Source organism: Antechinus flavipes, chromosome 6 (assembly GCF_016432865.1).
Source record: "Antechinus flavipes isolate AdamAnt ecotype Samford, QLD, Australia chromosome 6, AdamAnt_v2, whole genome shotgun sequence".
Lineage (NCBI taxonomy): Eukaryota > Metazoa > Chordata > Mammalia > Dasyuromorphia > Dasyuridae > Antechinus > Antechinus flavipes.
Genome location: NC_067403.1, coordinates 215,848,770 through 215,868,490, shown reverse-complemented (window position 1 = coordinate 215,868,490; position 19,721 = coordinate 215,848,770). Strand labels below are relative to the sequence as shown.

At 38.4% G+C, this 19,721-nt stretch overlaps 1 protein-coding gene across 2 annotated transcripts in view; it reads right to left on the bottom strand.

Annotated features, from left to right (window-relative positions):
- Positions 1-19,721, bottom strand: part of NAV2 (neuron navigator 2) — a 442,768-nt gene that overhangs the window by 128,964 nt on the left and 294,083 nt on the right. For both annotated transcript variants that reach the window (XM_051965599.1, XM_051965600.1), the window contains one exon: positions 18,886-19,008. In XM_051965599.1, coding sequence (XP_051821559.1) covers positions 18,886-19,008 — 123 coding nt within the window. The remainder of the gene's footprint in view (positions 1-18,885; positions 19,009-19,721) is intronic.

Here is a 19,721-nt window from a genome sequence, read left to right as displayed (position 1 = left end):
GTCTCGGTTCCAGGTCACTTTTTGTGATCATAACTTGTTCCCATTAGATGCTATGTTATATATCATTAGATTTTATATAATCCCTCAGGCTTATTGAAATATTACATAGCTCCTCACATGCATCATCTCATATCTTGGTGTCCCCCTCCTTCTATCCCTCAGTTCTCTGGCCCAGTACTATCTTCTCTTTACCTTCAAAATAAATGTAGAATAATAGCCCCACTTAAATCCTCAAATCATAAATCTTAGTTAGGATCTTGGGTAAGCTCGTGGCCTTTCCAGCTCTTCCTTTTGTGAATCCTGGGTTGTTTTTAGTTAAAGCTTTTTAACCATCCACCTTCTTCCAAATAATTAGATGATAATGTGCACATTGATTTTTGTTAAAGTATTTTTGGTTCTCCTAAGATCATAAACTTAAGAACTGGAAAGGAATGATTGAATCAAAAAGCATTTACAAAGATCATAAATACAAAAAAAAAAAAAGTTGTTTCTGGTAGAAAGGAACATTCTAATTAGGAAGACAACACATATACATGAATTAGTGGCCAGAGACAGCGAATCTGATAGGAAGTCATGGGAATGTTCAGTCAGTGAAGTCATTGACCAATTGACTGAAAAGCCAGTAATTACTGTTCTCAGAATTAGAGGTAGAAAGAGAGAAGGCAAAAGGATTATGTAAGCAGAACTATAACATCAAGATGGCTACTGAGCAGCATGATGGAGCAGGACTGGTCTAGATGAGCAAACTGAACTCTTAGCATTTTATGGATGAAGAAGTCAAATGTCAGGTATGCTAAGTAGTTTTTCAGAGGTCACAAATAGTGCACAGCAAAGCTTTAGTGTCTTGGGTGCAAAATCAGAATTCTTCCCACTCTATCAGTCAATCAATAAAGTACCAGGCACTGTTCTAAGCATTGGGGATAAAAAGAAAAATTAAGGTCATCCTAGTTCTTTCCTAATCGAATGGAATAGACAACATAAAAAATGTAGTGTCTTGTTGAAAGCATATCAGGCTTATTTATATCACTTTCTGGATAAATGTGATATCTCCAACTTTATTATCAAAGTTTTGCCTTTTCTTTTTTTTTTTAATATAGCTATTAATAGTTTTCAACATTCACCCTTGTAAAGCCTTGTGTTCCAAATTTTTTCTCCCTCCCTCCCCCATCTCCTAGATAGCAAGTAATCCAAAAATGTTAAACATGTTTTGCCTTTTCTTAAATCCAATTTTCCAGCATTAGAAATAAAAAGAGCTAAGAAATAGAACAGCCTAAGGAGAAACAAGACAATCACGGTTACTGAATTATTATGTATCATGGCATATAAAATTGCCTTTTTAAGATCAATTATCTCAATGTGGCAATTGAATCATTAAATTAAAATTTATTAATTTAATTAATTAATTTAAATTAATTAATTTATTAAATATCTAGTAAAGTTATTCAAATCATAGTCTACACATAAGTTAAGTACCTCTATAGCTAAACCTACTTTATTACAAACCCAGTTTACCACTGTAGCATTCACTGTTGCACCACTGAATGCCCAATCTTGTCTATAACATCCCAGTATATGGCCATTAAAACTCCATATATGAATACCTATGATACTGGAGAATTACTATCTTATTCCACTTTTGAATGGCTCTGACTATTAGGAAGTTGACTTACATATCATGATATATGTTTTCCTTGTTCTCTGTGTCTTTCCTCTGGGATTTATAGTGTATATATCTCTGGTATGTATTACATGCTATCTCCTCCATTAGAATGTGAGCTCCTTGAGGATAGGCTGTGCTTTTGCTTTCACTGGTATCTGTATACAGCACTGAGTAGAGAGCCTGGCACATAGAAAGCCCATAGGACCACCAAAGCTGGTTCTATATGGTGGTATTGGAATTCACAAAGTAAAAGTATATATACTAGTGGTGGCTTAGAATCCATTTCAAACTTCAAATCTGTGATTTCATCATTGTGGAAATAGCCTCTAATGAAACGACTTCTCTGCCAGAGTTGATGGTTTCCTGACCTGCTGGGTCTATCACTCCAAATCTCATTCTCTGGTAGTCAAAATCTGGGGATGGTAAGCCTCTTTATATGTAAGAAAAATCAAAATGGGAAAATAATAAGCTAGTCGTTAAATGATGACATGGAATAATCAGTACAGAAAACTATCTAATGATCTTAGGAAAGGTCTACACCACAACTCTAGCTGCTCTTAGAGAAAAGCTGTCTTATAGAAGAAGATTGAATTCAGGAGGGAAAATTTGGAAAATTAGAAGCAAACAAGGGTCAGTGTCTCTATTACCAAATAACTATTCCCTCCCCTCCCCCCAAATACCAGCAATAAATAATCAAGAAGTTCAGACACTTCACTTCTCAGTGTATCTCCTTGATCATGCTCCTTTTTCCCATAGGAAGACCCTGCTCTTGGCCCCATGATGTACTTTAGGTTCTTTTTCTAGTAATGGGGGTAGGATGTGCTAAATCACTCACACCCTCCCCACAATGACCCTCTTGTTCATTTTCCAGATGGCTGGAGCTAGGGTGCATTGTATGACCACAAGACAGGTGCTTTCCTTTCACAGACTGAAAAGAAAATTTGTTAGTGCGGACAGCTAAGCAAACAATCTGTTTTTTCCCCCTAATAGCCAAAGTGCCTGCCTGGGTGAAATTGTGTCCATCTGGACACTTGACAATAATGGTAAAACGTGACCACAAATGAATGGCCAAGAAATAACTGTCAACTAGTGCTCCCTTCCCGGCTTCCTGTCCCTCTTCTCTCCCATCCCTTACTTAACCAAATTATTTAGAGAATCAGTTCAACACTGAACACACACTCAACATGGAGTCATTGTGGTGCCTTTGCCCTCTAAGTCTAACACTCTGAATGTTATTAGAAGAAAAAAACAAACAAAACTTTTCAGAATGCTCCTTTTTGCTCGAAAGGAAGCTTGTGACTGATGCTGGTCATTGCTAGGCAAGCTGACACTTTACCCACACCAATCTGCAGGCAGATACGGTATGGATTTTATTTTTAAATACATAAAGTGGTCCCTATGTTGAACACTGGCTTTCCTAAAGGCCCTAGGGAACTCAAACAAAGAACAAAAATATGGTTACTATTATTGATAATAAGAATTTGCATTTGTGAGCCACTTTAATATTTAAAAAGGTTTCCTACTCTGCCCAATAGTTGCTCTACTATTATGATTATTCCCATTTTCAGACGAGGAAAATGAGGTTCAGAAAGGTTGCCAGAGGTCCCAAAGAGCAAAGGTATAAGAGCTGAGAATCAAGCCCATGTATCCTTAGCTTCCCATCCAGAGCTTGCTTTTCCTGCTTGGCCACATGTCTCCCAGTATTTTTGCATCTATCTTCCCAGAACTCTTTGTTCTCTTCAGATGGGAGTTCACCAAAAATTCCTTTTCAGAATAGACTAGACTAGAAGAAAGAACTAAGAGCTTTTCAGTCCTCCCTTCGACACCAAAGAAGCACGGCCTCAGTCCAAGTTCCAGACCTAATGTCAAGAGGCAGAGTTAGCCATCACACCCTGGAGCCAGGGGGCTTAGCCCACTGAGCCGTGCTACCACCTCATTTCCTACCGCCCACTTCTAATCCTTTCCTCAGTCAGACTCATGACATCACTCAAAATGTCAGCGTTCCTCTTTAGATCTTGTTTCAGGCAATTTTACAGGACTGTGCACTATGGTTTAATGAGGAAAATAAATCAAAACTCACAGTGGCATAGGAAAAGCTAGTGGGCCTAAAGAGTCATTCATCTCGAGGATACAAAGCGGATGTCTATTTCCTTTTATTACCCCAAAGCTATTAAGTACAGGGGGGCTAATGAGAGTTTAGGAAAAAATACAAATGTGGTCACTACAGGGAGAAAAAGCTAGATTGAAAACAAGTAAAAGGATGTTACGAGAAACCCATTATACTACAAAGGCCCCATGAGTCATAGGAGGTTGTACTAATGGTGATGAAGTGGTTAAAAAAGTAGAGCAGAGGGAAACATGATGCCCACAAGTCCAGGCTTTGTTCTTACCTCTTCAAGGGATAGAGAATTCAACAGCCTACTGTGATTATTTGGGCAATGGCCTGATCTTTCTTCCCAGATTTTCTCTCAGCCTTTTGAATTAAGAAGGTCTCTGGGAATGAGATTATCCTCCAACGTCACTAAGCCAGATGCCCTTCTTGGAAAGTACCATGCTCAGCATTGGCTAGGTCCGTGGCAGGGTCAGCTTGAGTAAGTAATCACTGAGTGCCTAAATCCTCTTCCTAGGGAGACTGAAATACTAAATGCTAATCTACCAAACAGTTATGACCTGGTTAAAAAAACAGACTCAGAAACTGGAAATAAGAAATATCTTTTCAGACTGCCTTCTTCCTCCCAAGTCTGCCACCTTGGGCTTGAATCACACCAGCTGCTTCTGGCTCCCCTGTCTCAACAAAAACTACTCAACGCAGTCCCACCAATGGGGAAAAGTGCCCTCTATTTGCTACCAAGTGTTTTGTTACTGGATCCAAACACCTGTGACTCCCTAAGAAAATATTAGAGGGATTCCTCCCTCTGGGGGTTGTTGTTCCCACTGAGAGAGCTAAGACAAACTTATGGTGCTGATTCAACGGAGCAAAAACATCCCAAGCTAACGTTTATGAAGCACTTCTGTGTATTAAAAATGTCTTACACGTTCAAATGAAATTATTCAATCTGAATCTTAAAATAATTCTTCCAACATGCATTTATTAAATATCTACTCTATGCCAGGCATCGTAACAGGTATTGAGTGTAAAAAGTCAGAAACTAAAGTTTCTGTTATCAGAAATGATAGTCTTATGAGGTAGATGCTCTTAATATTCCCATTTTATAGATAAGGAGATTGAGGCTCACTGAAAGCTATGTGTCTTGCCCAGGGATGGTGTAGCTAGTGTCTAACTTCATAGCCAAGTTTTCCTAATTCCAAGCCTCACATTCTATCCAATAATAATAATTATAACTTAATCTTTCTACAATGCTTACTATGTGCCAGGTACTGTGGTAAGTACTTTATAATTATAATCTCATTTGTTCCTCACAACAACCTAGGGAGGTAAGTGCTCTTATTATTTCTACTTTACAGATGAGGAAACTGAGGCAAATAGAAGTAAATGAATAGCTAGCAATTGTCTGAGGCTGAATTTGAATTAAGATCTTCCTGACTTCAGTTCTGATGCTGTGTTCTATTCATTGTATCACCTTGCGTTGCTCAGTCACTGAGTTGTATCCAACTCTTTGTGATCCCATAGACCAGGAAGGGGGAATGTCTGGCTCGTGGGCCATATAAGGCTCATGAAATCATTTGGTCTCGCCCTGCCAAGGCAACCCAAGGCGATGATGAGCTAAAAGCTGGGTACTTCAACCTCCCACTGCTTGAGTTTTGAAGCTGATAATTTTGTAGGACTCACAAATGATATTATAAATATCTAAATACCTTTGGCAGAATAAAGATCCCCTACCCCTATCATATCCCCTAGAATGCCAGTATTGATTGTCCATGGGGTTTTCTTGGCAAAATGTTGGAGTAGTTTGCCATTTTCTTCTCCAATGGAAGAAGGTGAGATCTAAGCTAAGGACTGAAGGAAGCTGATTAGTTAGGATGCAGAGACAAGGAGTTAGAGAACTACAGGTTGGGGTGAGGTGAGCAGCTAGGAAAAATCTACAAAATGTTGATATAACATGGCAGCAATCACTGGTTCACAAAGTAGAAGATCTTAAGGAATAGGAAAATCAGAAAGATAGGGAAGGAAGTAAGCATTTACATAGTGCCTACTATAAGCCAGATACCATACTAGGCATTTTCCCCTCAAATATCTCATTTGATCCTTACAACAACTCTATGAGGTAGGTATTATTATTATCTCTATTTTATTGAAGTAAGAAGAGATTATGTGACTTGATCAAGATCACACAGTCAATTAAGTATCTATGATCAGATCTGACCTCAGGTGTTCTAAATTCTATGCCCAGAGCTCTATCTACTGATCATTAAAAGAGAAATAGAAATTTTAAAAAAGAGAGAGAAAGTATACTATGATTTGAAGAATTATATGTGGTTATGGGCAGGTGGCAAGGAGTAAAATATAAAACAAATAAGTAAAATGTAATGTAAAACAAAACAAAGTACAATATAAAACAAAGCATAACATAAAGCAACAAAGTGTAATAGAAAAAAATAAGTAAAATGTAATATAAAACAAATAAACAAAGTATAAAATTTAAAAAAAAGAAAAGAAATGGAAATTTATATTTGGTCCTGAAGGTAATAGGGAGCCACTGGTATTGCATAATCCAGGCAGTACTCCTTTCATCTCCAAATAAGTATTAGCAAAACCTCACAAAGTACTTACGATGAGAACAAAAATTGAAAGCAGTACACAACAGTGAATTCTTTTTAATACTAAATTTTTGAAAGATACAGGATCCCCAGAATTCTAATCTGAATTCCATCTTTGTCTCAAATCATAATATAGAGTGAGAAAAATCTACTTATTTTTTTTTTTTGCTATTGTTGTTAGTAAGTCATTTTACCCTAGTTGGGGATTTCTTAGCAAGGATACTAGGGAGGTTTGCCATTTTCTTTTCCAGCTCATTTTACAGAAGAGGATACTGAGTCAAACAGGTTTGTCCAGGGTCACACAGCTAGTAAATGTCTGAAGGCAGATTTGAACTCAGGAAGATGAGTCTCCCTGACTCCAGACCTGGTACTCTATTTATTGCACCACCTAGCTGCCCACTATCCTTAGCTCAGAGCAATGTATCAGGAAGTCACCTATTAAAATCAGTTCTTAAGCTGGAAGAAAGAATAATGTTTTTAAGCCCTTCTCAAATTCCTCATGGAATTAGACTTCTGGCAAGCGTGGACAGCAAGGGCCGAGAAACCAAGTTATTTTCTTGCCCTTAGGAAAGAGGGGTACATTCAAAGAAAAACTGAAGGGAGAGAACTTAGTTTACAAGTTGCAAGCTGCCCATCAGCCTATGGACACAGGATTTTGGTCCTGACCAAGCTGTCCAGAAACCTGCCTTTACTAAGATAAAGCAAATATAGGATCAAAGTAGGATTGTCATTACCTTGTGATGAGAGAGGGGTAGGGGGAAGCAAAGGTTGGTGGAGTCTTTGGCCAAAAGGAATATGCTTGCACTCATATAGCAAAGTTTGTAAGTCACTTTATGTACATTATCTCATTTGATCTTTATATACATTAGCTCATCTGATTAACAGCTAGACCATGAGTCATGCCTTCTATCTGCCCTCCAGTGATAAGAATAAGAAAATCTGACTCACAGAACTGATGAACCTTAGAGCTGGGAGGAGTTTTTAGAAATGGCCAAAATCTCCTTTTACTGATAAGGAAACTGAGGCTAATTGACTTGCTTAAACTAGTTAGTGAGGCAGCTCCCGTTATAGTGGATAGACTGCCAGACCTGAAGTTTCTGAGTTCAAATTTGCCCTCAGATATTTACTTACTATGTGAACATGTCACTTAATCCTGTTTGTCTCAGTTTCCTCATCTGTAAAAATGAGCTGGGGAAGGAATTGGCAAACCACTACAATATCTGTCAAGACAACCTCAAATGGGATCAATGAATAGTGTGAAATGAGCAAAGAACAGCTAAACTAATCAGTGACAGAGCTGGACCCAGAAACTAGGTCTCTCTAACACTCAACCCAGAGTTCTTTGTATCATACACATTTTTTACGGATGCATGGAAGACACTCTGGGGGAGACAAAATCTTAAGAGCCTCCATGAGTTCACAGTCTAGCTAGGAAGTTTGGACCTGTCTATATCCACAGACAAAACATCTAGTAACAGTCACAAAGAATATTTTAAATGTCAAACCAGTGAGCCAGCAATAAGATGTGTCGGAGCTCAATAAAATGAAATGGAGCCCGAGTTGCCTGCAATTTTATACTCGTCCAGATGCAATGAAATCACCTTCTGTCCTATCCCCCAAAGCAGATTGAAATCTTTGTGCATAGATGAAGAGACAGCAGGACTAAATTGTATTTACACTGTAACCATGACTCTGCTTAGTCACTAGCAACGTGAGCCATCAAAGCATACCTAATCTAAAGGTTAAATTGTAACCAGTGATACTTCAGCATTGGAGGGGAATGGCCGGCTCAGAAGGATTTCCAATATTGTTTTCCATTTCAGTAACAGATAGCACTGTTATGTGGTTATTTAAAGTGTCATTGTCAAGGGAACAAGAGCTATTAATTTTTTTTTTAAGCCATCAGCTATTTTCCCTCCATACACAGAGATACACAGAACTGTTTTGGCCGATAATGTTTCAAACTGATTAGGTTACAATTAACAGGAAAAGAAATGACCCATATTGCATAGAAAGACACAATACTGAAGTTTTCAGGTCAGATCAGCATCATATTTTCTCTCTGAAGCTACAGATTAAGAATAATTTCCCCAAACAAGCCCAATAAGATTGTGCTTACAAATGCTTGGTGAGGAGCCAGTTGATCCATGGCACTTATCCCTTAATAAAAGGAGGAACTGTTTTACATCCTCAATCCTGCCTGTCTCGCATAGGAGCCATATAATAATGGGCTTAGCACTGAAGGGTTTTTACAGAAGAGGAAATTAAGTTTCAATAAGTCTAAATGACCTCCTAAGTGGCAGAAAGACCTATGCAGGTGTAATACTGCTCTTTCCCAGTCACTCTGCTGCTAAACCATTAGGATCTTTTCTGCCAAATGTATAAAAATCCCATGTTATTAAACTCTGGTAATAACTACTAGAAATTGCAGTTCATAAATATTACAATTTCTAAAACGGTGGCTCCACACTCACTGCTGGGCACCCCAGAGGCCTCCCAGACTAACTGTGCCCTTGACAGAACTGCCTGTTAATATTAGGAAGTGACTGATTCACAGAACAGAGATGAAGGCCAGAGGGAATCGTCCCCCACCCCCATAGAAAACCCGGAGCAAGAAAATCTCTGCTTATGAATTAGCAGAACCCTTATTCCTCTTTGGCCCAAGCTGGGCATCCAATCCGTATTCTTCCTGCCCACCCAGGTGTGGCCCTCCCCAGGACTCTCGGCCTGCTCCCCAACCTGGCCGGACAATCTCAGTTGTAACTGAGATTGCTGCTCTGGTCTGAAGGAGGCCCCAGGTACAGACTAACCTGATAATTATGACTTAGCCAAGAGTGCAATCTCATCTTGCCTTCTAGATACATAGGGCTGTTCTAGGAGCTTTAAAGGGAGAGGCTTTCCCTTTCATCTGAATGTGTAAGAAGACGGGAGAGAAAGAGAAACGAAGGAGGGGAAAAGAGGGGAGAGGGAAAGAAGGAGAGAGGTAGAGATGGGGAGAGAAAGAGACAAAGAGAGAGAGAGAGAGAGAGAGAGAGAGAGAGAGGGTGGGAAAGAGGAGGGAGAGAAGGAAGGAAGGAGGAGAGACAGAGGAAGAGGAGGAGAGGAAGAGACAGAGACGAGTCAGAGACAAAGAGAGACAAAGACAGAGACACTGAGAAACAGAGAGAGACAGAGAGAAAGGAGAGACACACAGAGAGAGACAAAGACAGAAAGAGAAAGGCAGCAACAGGAAGACACACACACACACACACACACACACACACACGAAAATCTTATCACCTCCCACCAAAGTCATCACTATTGTAGTGACTACTTTTTTGTTCTAAAATGAGACCTGGTAATCTATCTTCAGAGCCAAATGACATTCTCAGGGAAAAGCAATGCCCAGAGATGGGCAAGGGGACTACTGGAAGATTTAGCAGTGGTCCTCAAACTTTTGTTCTCAATATCTTTATCCTATTAAAAATGATTGAGGATCTGTCCAAAAAGTTTTTGTTTATGTGTGTTATAGTTATAGATATTGATCACATTAAAAATAAAAACTAATTATGAATTTGTAGACTCTCTGAAAAGATTTCAGAGATTCCCAGGCTGCTCTGGGCCAAACTTTGAGAACCACTGATTTAAGGCATAGGCTGAGGGGAAATGAAAGAGAGGAAGAGACTGGGGGAAGGAGAAAAGTAAAGAGACTCCTAGGAAGATCCAGGAGATCAAGGGAAGTTGCATTCAGTGATGAGTGACAGAAGTGAGATCATTCTTAGGTGAGAAGAGTGGTAGTGGTATAAAAAAAGTATTATAGTAAAAGTCTGATTCTAATATCTGTATCTAGGTTAAATGGAGCAAATATGAAATGACCTCTGGACAGCTGCAAAACAACAGCATAAGACAGTGTAGGGTGCTTAATCAGGGGAGAGTCCATGTGCTTTGCCTTGGCAGTGGAAGAAATGAGAGAAGGAAGAAACAGATGGAGGGAGAAATGAAGGAGGAAAGAAAGGAAGGAAGGAGGAAAAGAAGAAAGGAAGGAAGGAAGGAAGAGAAGGAAGAGAAAGAAGGGAAGGAAAGAGGAAGGAAGAGAAGAAGAGAAAGAAGGGAAGGAAGGAAGGAAAGAAGGAGGAAGGAGAGAAGGAGGGAGGAAGGGAAGAAAAGAAGAAGGGAGGAAGGAAGGGAGGGAGGAAGGGAAAGAGAGAGATGAAAGGAGGGATAAAGGGAAGGAAGAAAGAAAGGAAAGAAGGAGGGAGGAAAGGAAGGAAAATGGAGGGAAGGAAGGAAGGAGGGAGGGAGGAAAAACAAAGATGGAAGGAGGGAATGAGAGGATGGAAGGAAGAAAAAAAACAAGCATTTAATTGCCTCTCATATACATAAGGCACTAGATTAGTTCTTTGCAAATATCTCATTTCCCTGTGAGACAGATGCCATCATTATCACCATTTTAAAGTTTAGGAAATTAAGGCAAGCAGAGGTTAAGTGGGAAGATTTATGGGTTGATTATATGTAAAAAAATCTCAGGGCTTTAAAAAAAAAAACATTTGAAGGACAGGGCATGTCAACTGACACAAATTTTAAAAATAATTTTACTATAATTTATCCTATCTGTGCAAATAAATTTTAAATAGAAACAATTATAAGAAAATGTAATATTTTATTTTGAGATTAAAAAAAATCATCCCTCTATTTCTATTTTCTTTGCCTTGTGGATTAAAAAAAAAGCACTGCATCAATAGTTACATCTTGGTCTGTTATGTTATTTTAAAATTCTGGTCCTTTCAACAGATAGACCCCAAAGGATTTGTGGGGGCACAGATAATAGTGAAAACCAAGTTGTACATGGGCCTCAATCTATGCTGGTAGTGTGGTACAGTGGATAGGAAAATGGTTCTGGAGTCCAAAGACCCAGACTCAAATTCTACTTCTAAAGCTTGCTACTCTATATGTTGCATGGGACAGATTTTAACCTCCCTAGATCTTAGTTTGCTCAACTTAAAGAGGAGAGAATGAGACATGATGGCTTGCTGTCCCTTCCACATTATGATCTATGATTCTAATGGATCATAGGCCCATTGACTAAACCAAAAGAGCTAGTAGGGTTACTTCTTCTATAATAGGTTGCTTTTTGAGTCACTTCCCTTTTGCCAATGAAATGCAGCTTTCCAAACCACAGGTAGAAGATAGAGAGAAGCTATTTGTCTTCTCTGATGAATAGATCTGGATTGAGTTCCACCAATGACTGATTCAGGCTACTCCTTATCAGTGTCTGAGGATGGCTACTCTTGTCCTAATAGAAAGTGAGAAGTGCTGAATACTAACCTAATGCTACCATGGCTAAGTGCCTGAACCTCTTGGGACTCCAGTTTTATGGGAACCTAGAATCATGAATCTAGAACTCAAAGGCACCTGGAGTCTAATCCCCTTATGAAACAGATGAAGAAACTGAGCCCTAGAGAACTGACTTGAACAAGATCATTTAAGTAGTGAAATAAAAACCAGGAATGACCTTGGATCTTGTGAATTTAGAGGCAGTGCTTTCTATAAAATAATTAGACTCGGTCCTTTATAGCTTTAAATGTATAATTTTTGTCTCTCATGTCATTTATACTGTCAGTATGTGTAGTATCCACTCTAAGTATAGTCTTTCAGCTCCTCTGCATATAAGAGAAACTAAAAACTGTTGTATTGATTGAACTGAACTCAGTGAGGGCTGGAGCCATGTAGTGGCGATTCCCAGGATGTCCAAACTAAGGAAGCTTGGAGCAGGTGAAGAGCTGAAAGGCAGAGGCCTCAAGAATGCTCCCCTGAAATGCTTCTCAGTTTAGAAGAGAAACCTCCTGAACTTTTTGAGAGGAGCTACTTTTCTTATTCACCAAGTTTCCTTAAATGACATTTATAGTCAGTATAATCCAGTGGCTAGTCTGGTGGGCCTGGAGGCAGGAGACTGCTTTTCACATGCCACCTGGGACATTCACAAGTTGTGTAGTCACAGGCAAGTCACTTAATCTGTCTGGTTTTCAGGTTCATAAAATGTGGATAATACCTGTGGCAGTTGCCTATCACAAAGGGTGTGGCAATGATGAGCCACAGGAGGCAGCATGATAAAAGGAAAGAGCAAAGATTTGGGAACAATAAGAGCTCCAGCTAATGTCTGTATATAATATTGAATACATCACTTTCCTTCTCTGTTTCTTTACCTTTAAAATGAGAGGGTTGAACTTGAATCTCCTAAAGTCACTTCCATCTCAAGCTCTAAAGAATTTTGAAAAATTTAAAGATAATGCAAGAGTTAAGTCCTGCAATGCAGCTTGCAGTTCTGATTTAGAATCATCAGATTAGATGGTTCAAAACACAAAATGTCAAAAATTCAAGCGGAAAGAAAGTAGGCATGAGTGGCAGAAATAATTCTCCTTCTGGAAAGCCTTCTCGGGAAAATACTTTTTTTCATTCAGTTCTTTCAGTCGTGTCTGCCTCTCCATGATTCCTTTTGGTTTTTTTTGTTGGCTAAGATATTGCAATGGTTTGCCATTTCTTTCTTTAGTTCATTTTATAGATGAGAAATTGAAGCAAACAGGGTTAAGTTACTTGCCCGGGGACACACAGCTAATAAATTTCTGAGATGAGATTTAAATTTACAAAGATGAGTCTTCTCAACTTTAGGCTGGGCCTATCCACTGTGCCGCCTAGCTGCCCTTCTTAGGAAAATACTGATACCATAGTTCACAACAACTTGCTCTCCTCTGCTTTTCTCCCCCCGCCCACAACCCATTCAAACAGTTTTTTGGGAAAGCTTTGTTGGATTACATGTTTTTAGTAGCCAAACCAAAAATGGTTTTCAAACGTTAAATAAATATTTTAAATTGTCTGAAGAAGAGTTAGTATGTCAACTCATAATACTAGTATAGTATTAATGATATTCTTTCTCTGCCATATGTAAGTCATTCTTTACTGATCTCTCTCCAAAGATACCAATGATTTCTTAAATGCCAAATCCAAAGGCCTATCCTTAATTCTCCTCCTTCTTGATCTATCTGCAAACTTTGAAACTTCTGTTCATTCAGTTCTCCCAAGTGTTTGGGACACCACTCTCACCTCGTTGACTACTCAGTTTTCTTTATTGTATCTTCATCCAGTTCATGCTCATTATCCATGGGTGTCCCACAGGACCCTCTCTTGGGTCCTCTTCTCTTCTTTAATTATCATCTCTATGGTGGTGATTCTCATATCTACTTATCCGCTCTCCAAGCTCTGCTAATCTTCATATTTGAAGCTCCCACCACCTTTTAGACATCTGGAACTAATCTAATGCCTAGTGGAACATCTTAAGTTCAACACGGTCAAAACTGAACTCATCTTTCCCGCTAAACCATCTTCCTTCCAACCTTTGCTGTCACTATCAAGGGTATCACCATCTTCCCAGTCACAATCTAGACATCATGTTTTGATTCCTCACTATCTCTCACCTTCCATATTCAAGTGGTTGCCATTGATTTCACTTTTGTGGGGTCTCTTAAATATGCTTTCTTTTCCCCTCTGACGCAGATGCTTATCGTCTCATGTCTAGACTTGGTCTTTGTGTCACAAGTCTCTCCCCTCTTGAGTTGACCTTTCATTAAGATCCCAAGGTGATTTCCCTAAATCACAGATTTGACCATGTCACTCCTTCAATAATAACACTGGCCTCCTATTACCTGTAGGACCAAATACCCAAACCTTTGATATTCAAGTCCTTCTTAACCTGTTCCCCATCCTACCTTTCCAGTCTTTTTTACACCTTACACTCCCCACCAAATTCTTTGATCCACTAAAACAAGCCTGCTTGCTGGTTCTTGAACAAGGTATTCCATGTCTTGACTCTGAAAATTTTCTCTGGCTGTCTCTGTGCTTAGAATTATCTTCTTTCTTGCCTCCCGGCTTTCCTGGCTTTCTTCAAGTCCCAGATAAAATCCCATCTTCTACAGGAAGCCTTTCTCAGTCCCTCTTAATCCTCGTCTCTTTCTTCTATCAATTATTTCCTATTTATCCTCTAAATAGCTTATTTGCACATATTTATTTTTATGTTGTGAGTTCCTAGAAGATTATTTTGTCTTTCCTTGTATTCCTACTTCTTAGCACAGTGCTGGCACTTACTAATAAATACTTACTGATGGAAAAACAGTATATCCCAGAATAATAGGACCATTCCTAAGTTCTCAACTTATTATTATGGAATGCCAATTACCAGGATGAAAAAGAATCAATGATAACAACTCTAATGCAAAAAGGAAGTAAGGGAAGAAACTTCCTCAAATCATAGTTTTCAGCAATAGGAAGTTCTTGGAATTCAAGAGCACAAACCTGGGTTAAAGTTGGGTAGGTAGGTCATTCTTCACCTGTTCCAAGGCTCATTGCCTGATTGCAATATTTCAGTCTTTCACAGTGCCAGTGCAGAGAATTCCTGCCAAAATTCCCCACTGGATCTCTTATCTGGTGTCTGCCACTTGATCGAATTCTGTTTGTTTCAGATGAGTTCATCAGAAGGATGATGAATTCATTTATTTCTTTTCATATTTTGCCTCAACCCATTCTAGGTGATTGGGACTTCTAGTCTTATGTAACCATTTTCATTATCTTAGTTTGGGAAAGTATGTTAAGGAGATAAAAGAGGAGGAAGGTTGGGCATTCAGAAGCCTTTATCTTTACTTATTATCTTTCAAATGTTAACTGAAAGTTTGGTGAGATAGAAGAACCATTCAAAGCCTTGGTTCCTGCCTTAAATTTATCTAAGTTAGATATTCCTATCATTTTTGCCTAATTACCCCAATGATTCACTGGTGACACTGAAGTCACAATCACTAAGAGGCCTTCATTCGAGCATTAAGAGCTTGCATTCATCTTTCTATTCATGGAGAGACCTCTCTGAAGCAAAGTTAGCATTCTTAATGATTTTCCTAGTCCTTTATCTATATTTCTCTAGACTTCATATCAATTACTCTCTCATTCCCTCCTCCCCCCCCCCCAAATTTCCTTTGTTCATTTTATTTCCAGAAACTATAAACTATTTCTTGTGGAACTTTAATGAGTTGATGTTTTAGTTTTTTTTTTTTTTTTTTAATATTACAATTGACTAAGAGATTGCTAAATTTAAGGTGAGGGACTGAGATTTGAGATTTGATCTATGGAATCTCTCTGAGCTTCATCTTCCTCCTTCATAAAATGAAAGAATTGGGTTTTATGAGCATCTTTTAGACCCCTAAATGAGTCACAGGATGAGGAGCTGGAAGGAACCTTAGAAATCTCTGTCTAATCCAAGATATTCATTGCTCAAGTCAAGGGATCTACTAAGACATCTAGTCCAACTACCTGATTTTACAGATGATGATATTAAAGTCCAGGTTGGGAAGGGGACTTGTCCACAGTCTCCTAGATAGTTAGCATAACTAATCCATCTCTAAATTCTGTAATGAAAATTTTAGTATTTATCCTTTTTTAAAAAAAGAATTCTAGAGGCAGCCAGGTGGCAGAGTGGATAGAGCACTCACCCAGGAATCAGGTGGACCTGAGTTCAAATCTAGCCTTAGACACTGACTAGCTGTGTGAACCTGAGCAAGTCACTGTAATCCTGATTGCCTCTAAAACAAACAAACAAACAAAATTCTAGGAATGTATTGGTTTGTTATGTCTTTTCCATTAAACATATATATACATGTTAAATATACCATTGATTATTAATATTAATACATTATTTTAATATTTATATGAATGTCCTATGAACACATTCCCTCATCATTCAGGGCTATACATTATTATACAAATTATGCTATGTTAAAAATAATTTCAGAGATTACAAAAAATAAAGCTTATCAACATGCTCAAGTATAATTATGCCAACTCCTGCCCTAAATCACAATTCACAACAGACCAAAAAAAAAAAAAAAACAAGAAAAAACTCTGTACTAATTAAGTGTCAGAAATGTCAAATAATCACAAAATGTCTAGTTTAAAGCTGGCCCTATTCACTAGCCAGCTTTAGGAGCATGAAAGCAGTTTTTGCATCCATATATTCTATTTTATAAAACAGTGCGAGATATGGCAGGGCTATAATAGATAGAGAATCTGCCTCAAAGTAAGGAAACCTGGGTTTGTCTTCCTTTTGATACAAACTGGCATTAGGATTCTGGGCAAATTACTTAATCTCTCAGTACACTTTAAACAGAGGTTCTTCTTCTTAAGTCTGTGAATTGATTTTAAGGGGTCTGTGAAATTAAATGGGGAAAAATAAACCTTTATTTTCACTAACTACTAATTGAAAATTAGCACTTCTTTTAATTAAGAACTACAAAAAAATTTATTTTGAGAAGGGATAAATTTCAGCAGTTTGCCAGGAATCCAACACCTAAAAATTGTTAAGCACCTTAGCCGTAAGACTATAAACTTGTTGGCCCTTATAAATAAAAAAAAATTCCTTAATAAGAGCTCTTTATAGCAATAAATCATATTCCGAACCGGAACAAAACAAACAAAAAATAATAACAGAATCTAAAACGGTCCGTTTATATACTTTAAAGTGACTCAGAGATGAAATGAAATTACAAACACAATCTCCATTCTGACAAAATCTTCCATCCCAGAATACATAAATAAGCCCAGCTGTGATCTGTAATAATTCTATTAGCCCAGCAATCAAGCATTAAATTAAACTGTCTACTTCAGATTTCCTTGACAGCTGCAGGGGGAAATGTACATTGTAAGACCTATGTTCTAGCTAATAAGGTTTTCTATCCAATCACACATTTATAGGAAAACATAAGTAAACAAAATAAATTAGCACATGGAGAAAGCTCCATTGAGGGTATTTTAACAATTAAGCCAAGTTCTGTTTTGTCTGTCCTGGTTTAATCCTTACTGTCAGTACTTCATTCTCAACGAGTTTTTTGGACAGGATATCACTGAAGGAAGGGTATTTCTAGGGAATGTTCAAATACCATCTTTCCTCTGCTAATAGCAAATAATACATTAATCCATCTTTCATGGCTCTAGGATCTAATCTGAAGTTTTATCTCTTAATTCTTTTTTTTTTTTTTTTTTTACTAGACTTAAAAATCCTATCAACTTTAGGTGTACACTTTCCCCCTTTTCATGCTGACCCCTTCCCACACAGCCCCCTCCCTTCAAAGAGTTTCTTTGCCTTGCCTAGTTATCCATTCTGAGGATGACTTCAGGATTTATTCACTGATTACTGTGCCCTACTATGTCCATGAAATCAAAAGATTCTAAGCACCAAAGTATCTGGTTGTTGTAAGAAAACATTAGAAGTTGCACCTTGGTCTATAGTTTTACCCAATAGAATTGTGGTATTTGCTGTATGCACCATTATCTTGACACGTTAACAGGGGTCCTCAAACTTTTTAAATAGGAGGCCAGTTCACTGTCCCTCAGACTATAGTAAAAACAAAAACTTTGTTTTGTGGGCCTTTAAATAAAGAAACTTCATAGCCCTGGGGGAGGGGGATAATCATCCTCAGCTGCCATATCTGGCCCGTGGGCCGTAGTTTGAGGACCCTTTAGAACACTGAATCTGGAGTATATTTACAGGTGGGTTTCAGAGCTACCACCTAGAATTTGTTGTTTCACATCAAGTGGAGAAAATATTTCAGAAGATCCAACAAAAAGATAGTAGCAATGAAAGAAGGGATTACTTTTATAGCAAAGGTTGTAAGTATCCTATCCAAAAAATACATGAATCTACTAGAATTAAATATCTCATGCAAATCAGAAGCACTAGAATTGGTTACAAAGAACAGAGTTCACAGGTGTGGGATTTGGGCTTAGAGCAAGCAAAGGTTGCTAACACCATCCTACCAAGCACCTTGAGATTTGTTTTTTTCCCCACAGATCTCAGCAATACACCAAAGAGTAATCCCTAAGGTTTCTTTTCAAAGTATGATACCTAGAAAGCTGGTTAACAAGAGAGGAAGTGAAACATATTCCATGTGCTGGATTCAAGTGACAAGGCCACAAGGACTGCCAACAATTCAAATAGCAACAACCTTCCAAAATTGGAACTATTCACATTCACTTTAAGTGGCTCTGGGATCATAATCTGAAGTCTTATTTACCCAAAACAAATAAAAACAGAAACATTTTTCAGTGTATGAAAGCATTTCCTTACTGCCTCTTTGACAGTTAAGGCCTTCCACAAAGTAGATTTCTTTTCTCCATTATTGATTTTTGCTCCAACTTTACTGTTTCCCTTTATTCCTACATTGGGAGACATAGCCTCATCCTCAGCCGGGTAACTAATCCTCTCAGTGATTGGGTAACTAATCCTCTCAGTGATTCCAATTCCTCCATTTTTTAAACCATGATGGAATTGGAATCAATTCATAATCTTCTTTCTTATGTCTTTTTGCTCTTATTTCTGTCTCATCTCTCTCATTGTACTTAGAGTTTCTTGAAAACAAGAGAAAGTATCTTCCAGCATCTTCATACATCAGAACACACAGACCAACCGAGAGTGTATAATTTAGGAGCTGGCTTACCTGTCAGCATCTACAAGGCCCAGGGAAGTGTTCCGTTGTAACGTCTCCCGCACTACGGCCATTCCATCAGGCAGCCGATTCAGTCGCCGAGTATAGAGGCCCAGTCCACCATCAGTCATGTACCTTCAAAAGGAAGGAGAGATGATGCAAACTCTGTACTCAGAAGCCAGACGTGCACGGTCTTGTTGCTTATGCCCACGGGGACTACTGGGGCCACCAAGTATCTCTCTCATGCTCCGCTGGGGGAAAAGGCTACACTGCCAAAGGGCTCCCTGATGTCTGGCCTCAGATTACAACCTAAGAATACTCTAGTGACTCAAAGGATCACCGACCTGAGTAGGAAAATAGAATTGAAGTCGTTAGCCCTTTAATCCACAGTTTGGCTGGTGTGACTATAGTCTCCAACAACACAAACAAGCAAACAGATGTAATTTGGGATGTGATTCTGTGAGAGTTTCTCTGGATCAATTTTTCAGTCAACATGGTAGTGAAACTACCTGAATTTGGTCAAGCTGGTTCTTTAACAACAGACATAATAAAGTCCAATACTGAGCATGGATTTAAAGCCATTCCAAAGTGCTTATTTGGCCAACATTCATAGTAACTATGGAGCATAAGATGAATAATAAATAAAACTCGACTTTCCAATTAATATAGAACCTTTTTTTTTTTTTTTAATCAACGAGAGAATAAAAATAAGCAGTTACTTTACTGGTAATAAGCATGAAATTGCCAGGTAATTAGCATATCGGAAAATCAGACTATACAAAGATACATAGAAGTTTCTACAGCAATAATTCTGAAATTCATTTTATCCAGAAGCATGAAACTCTCTA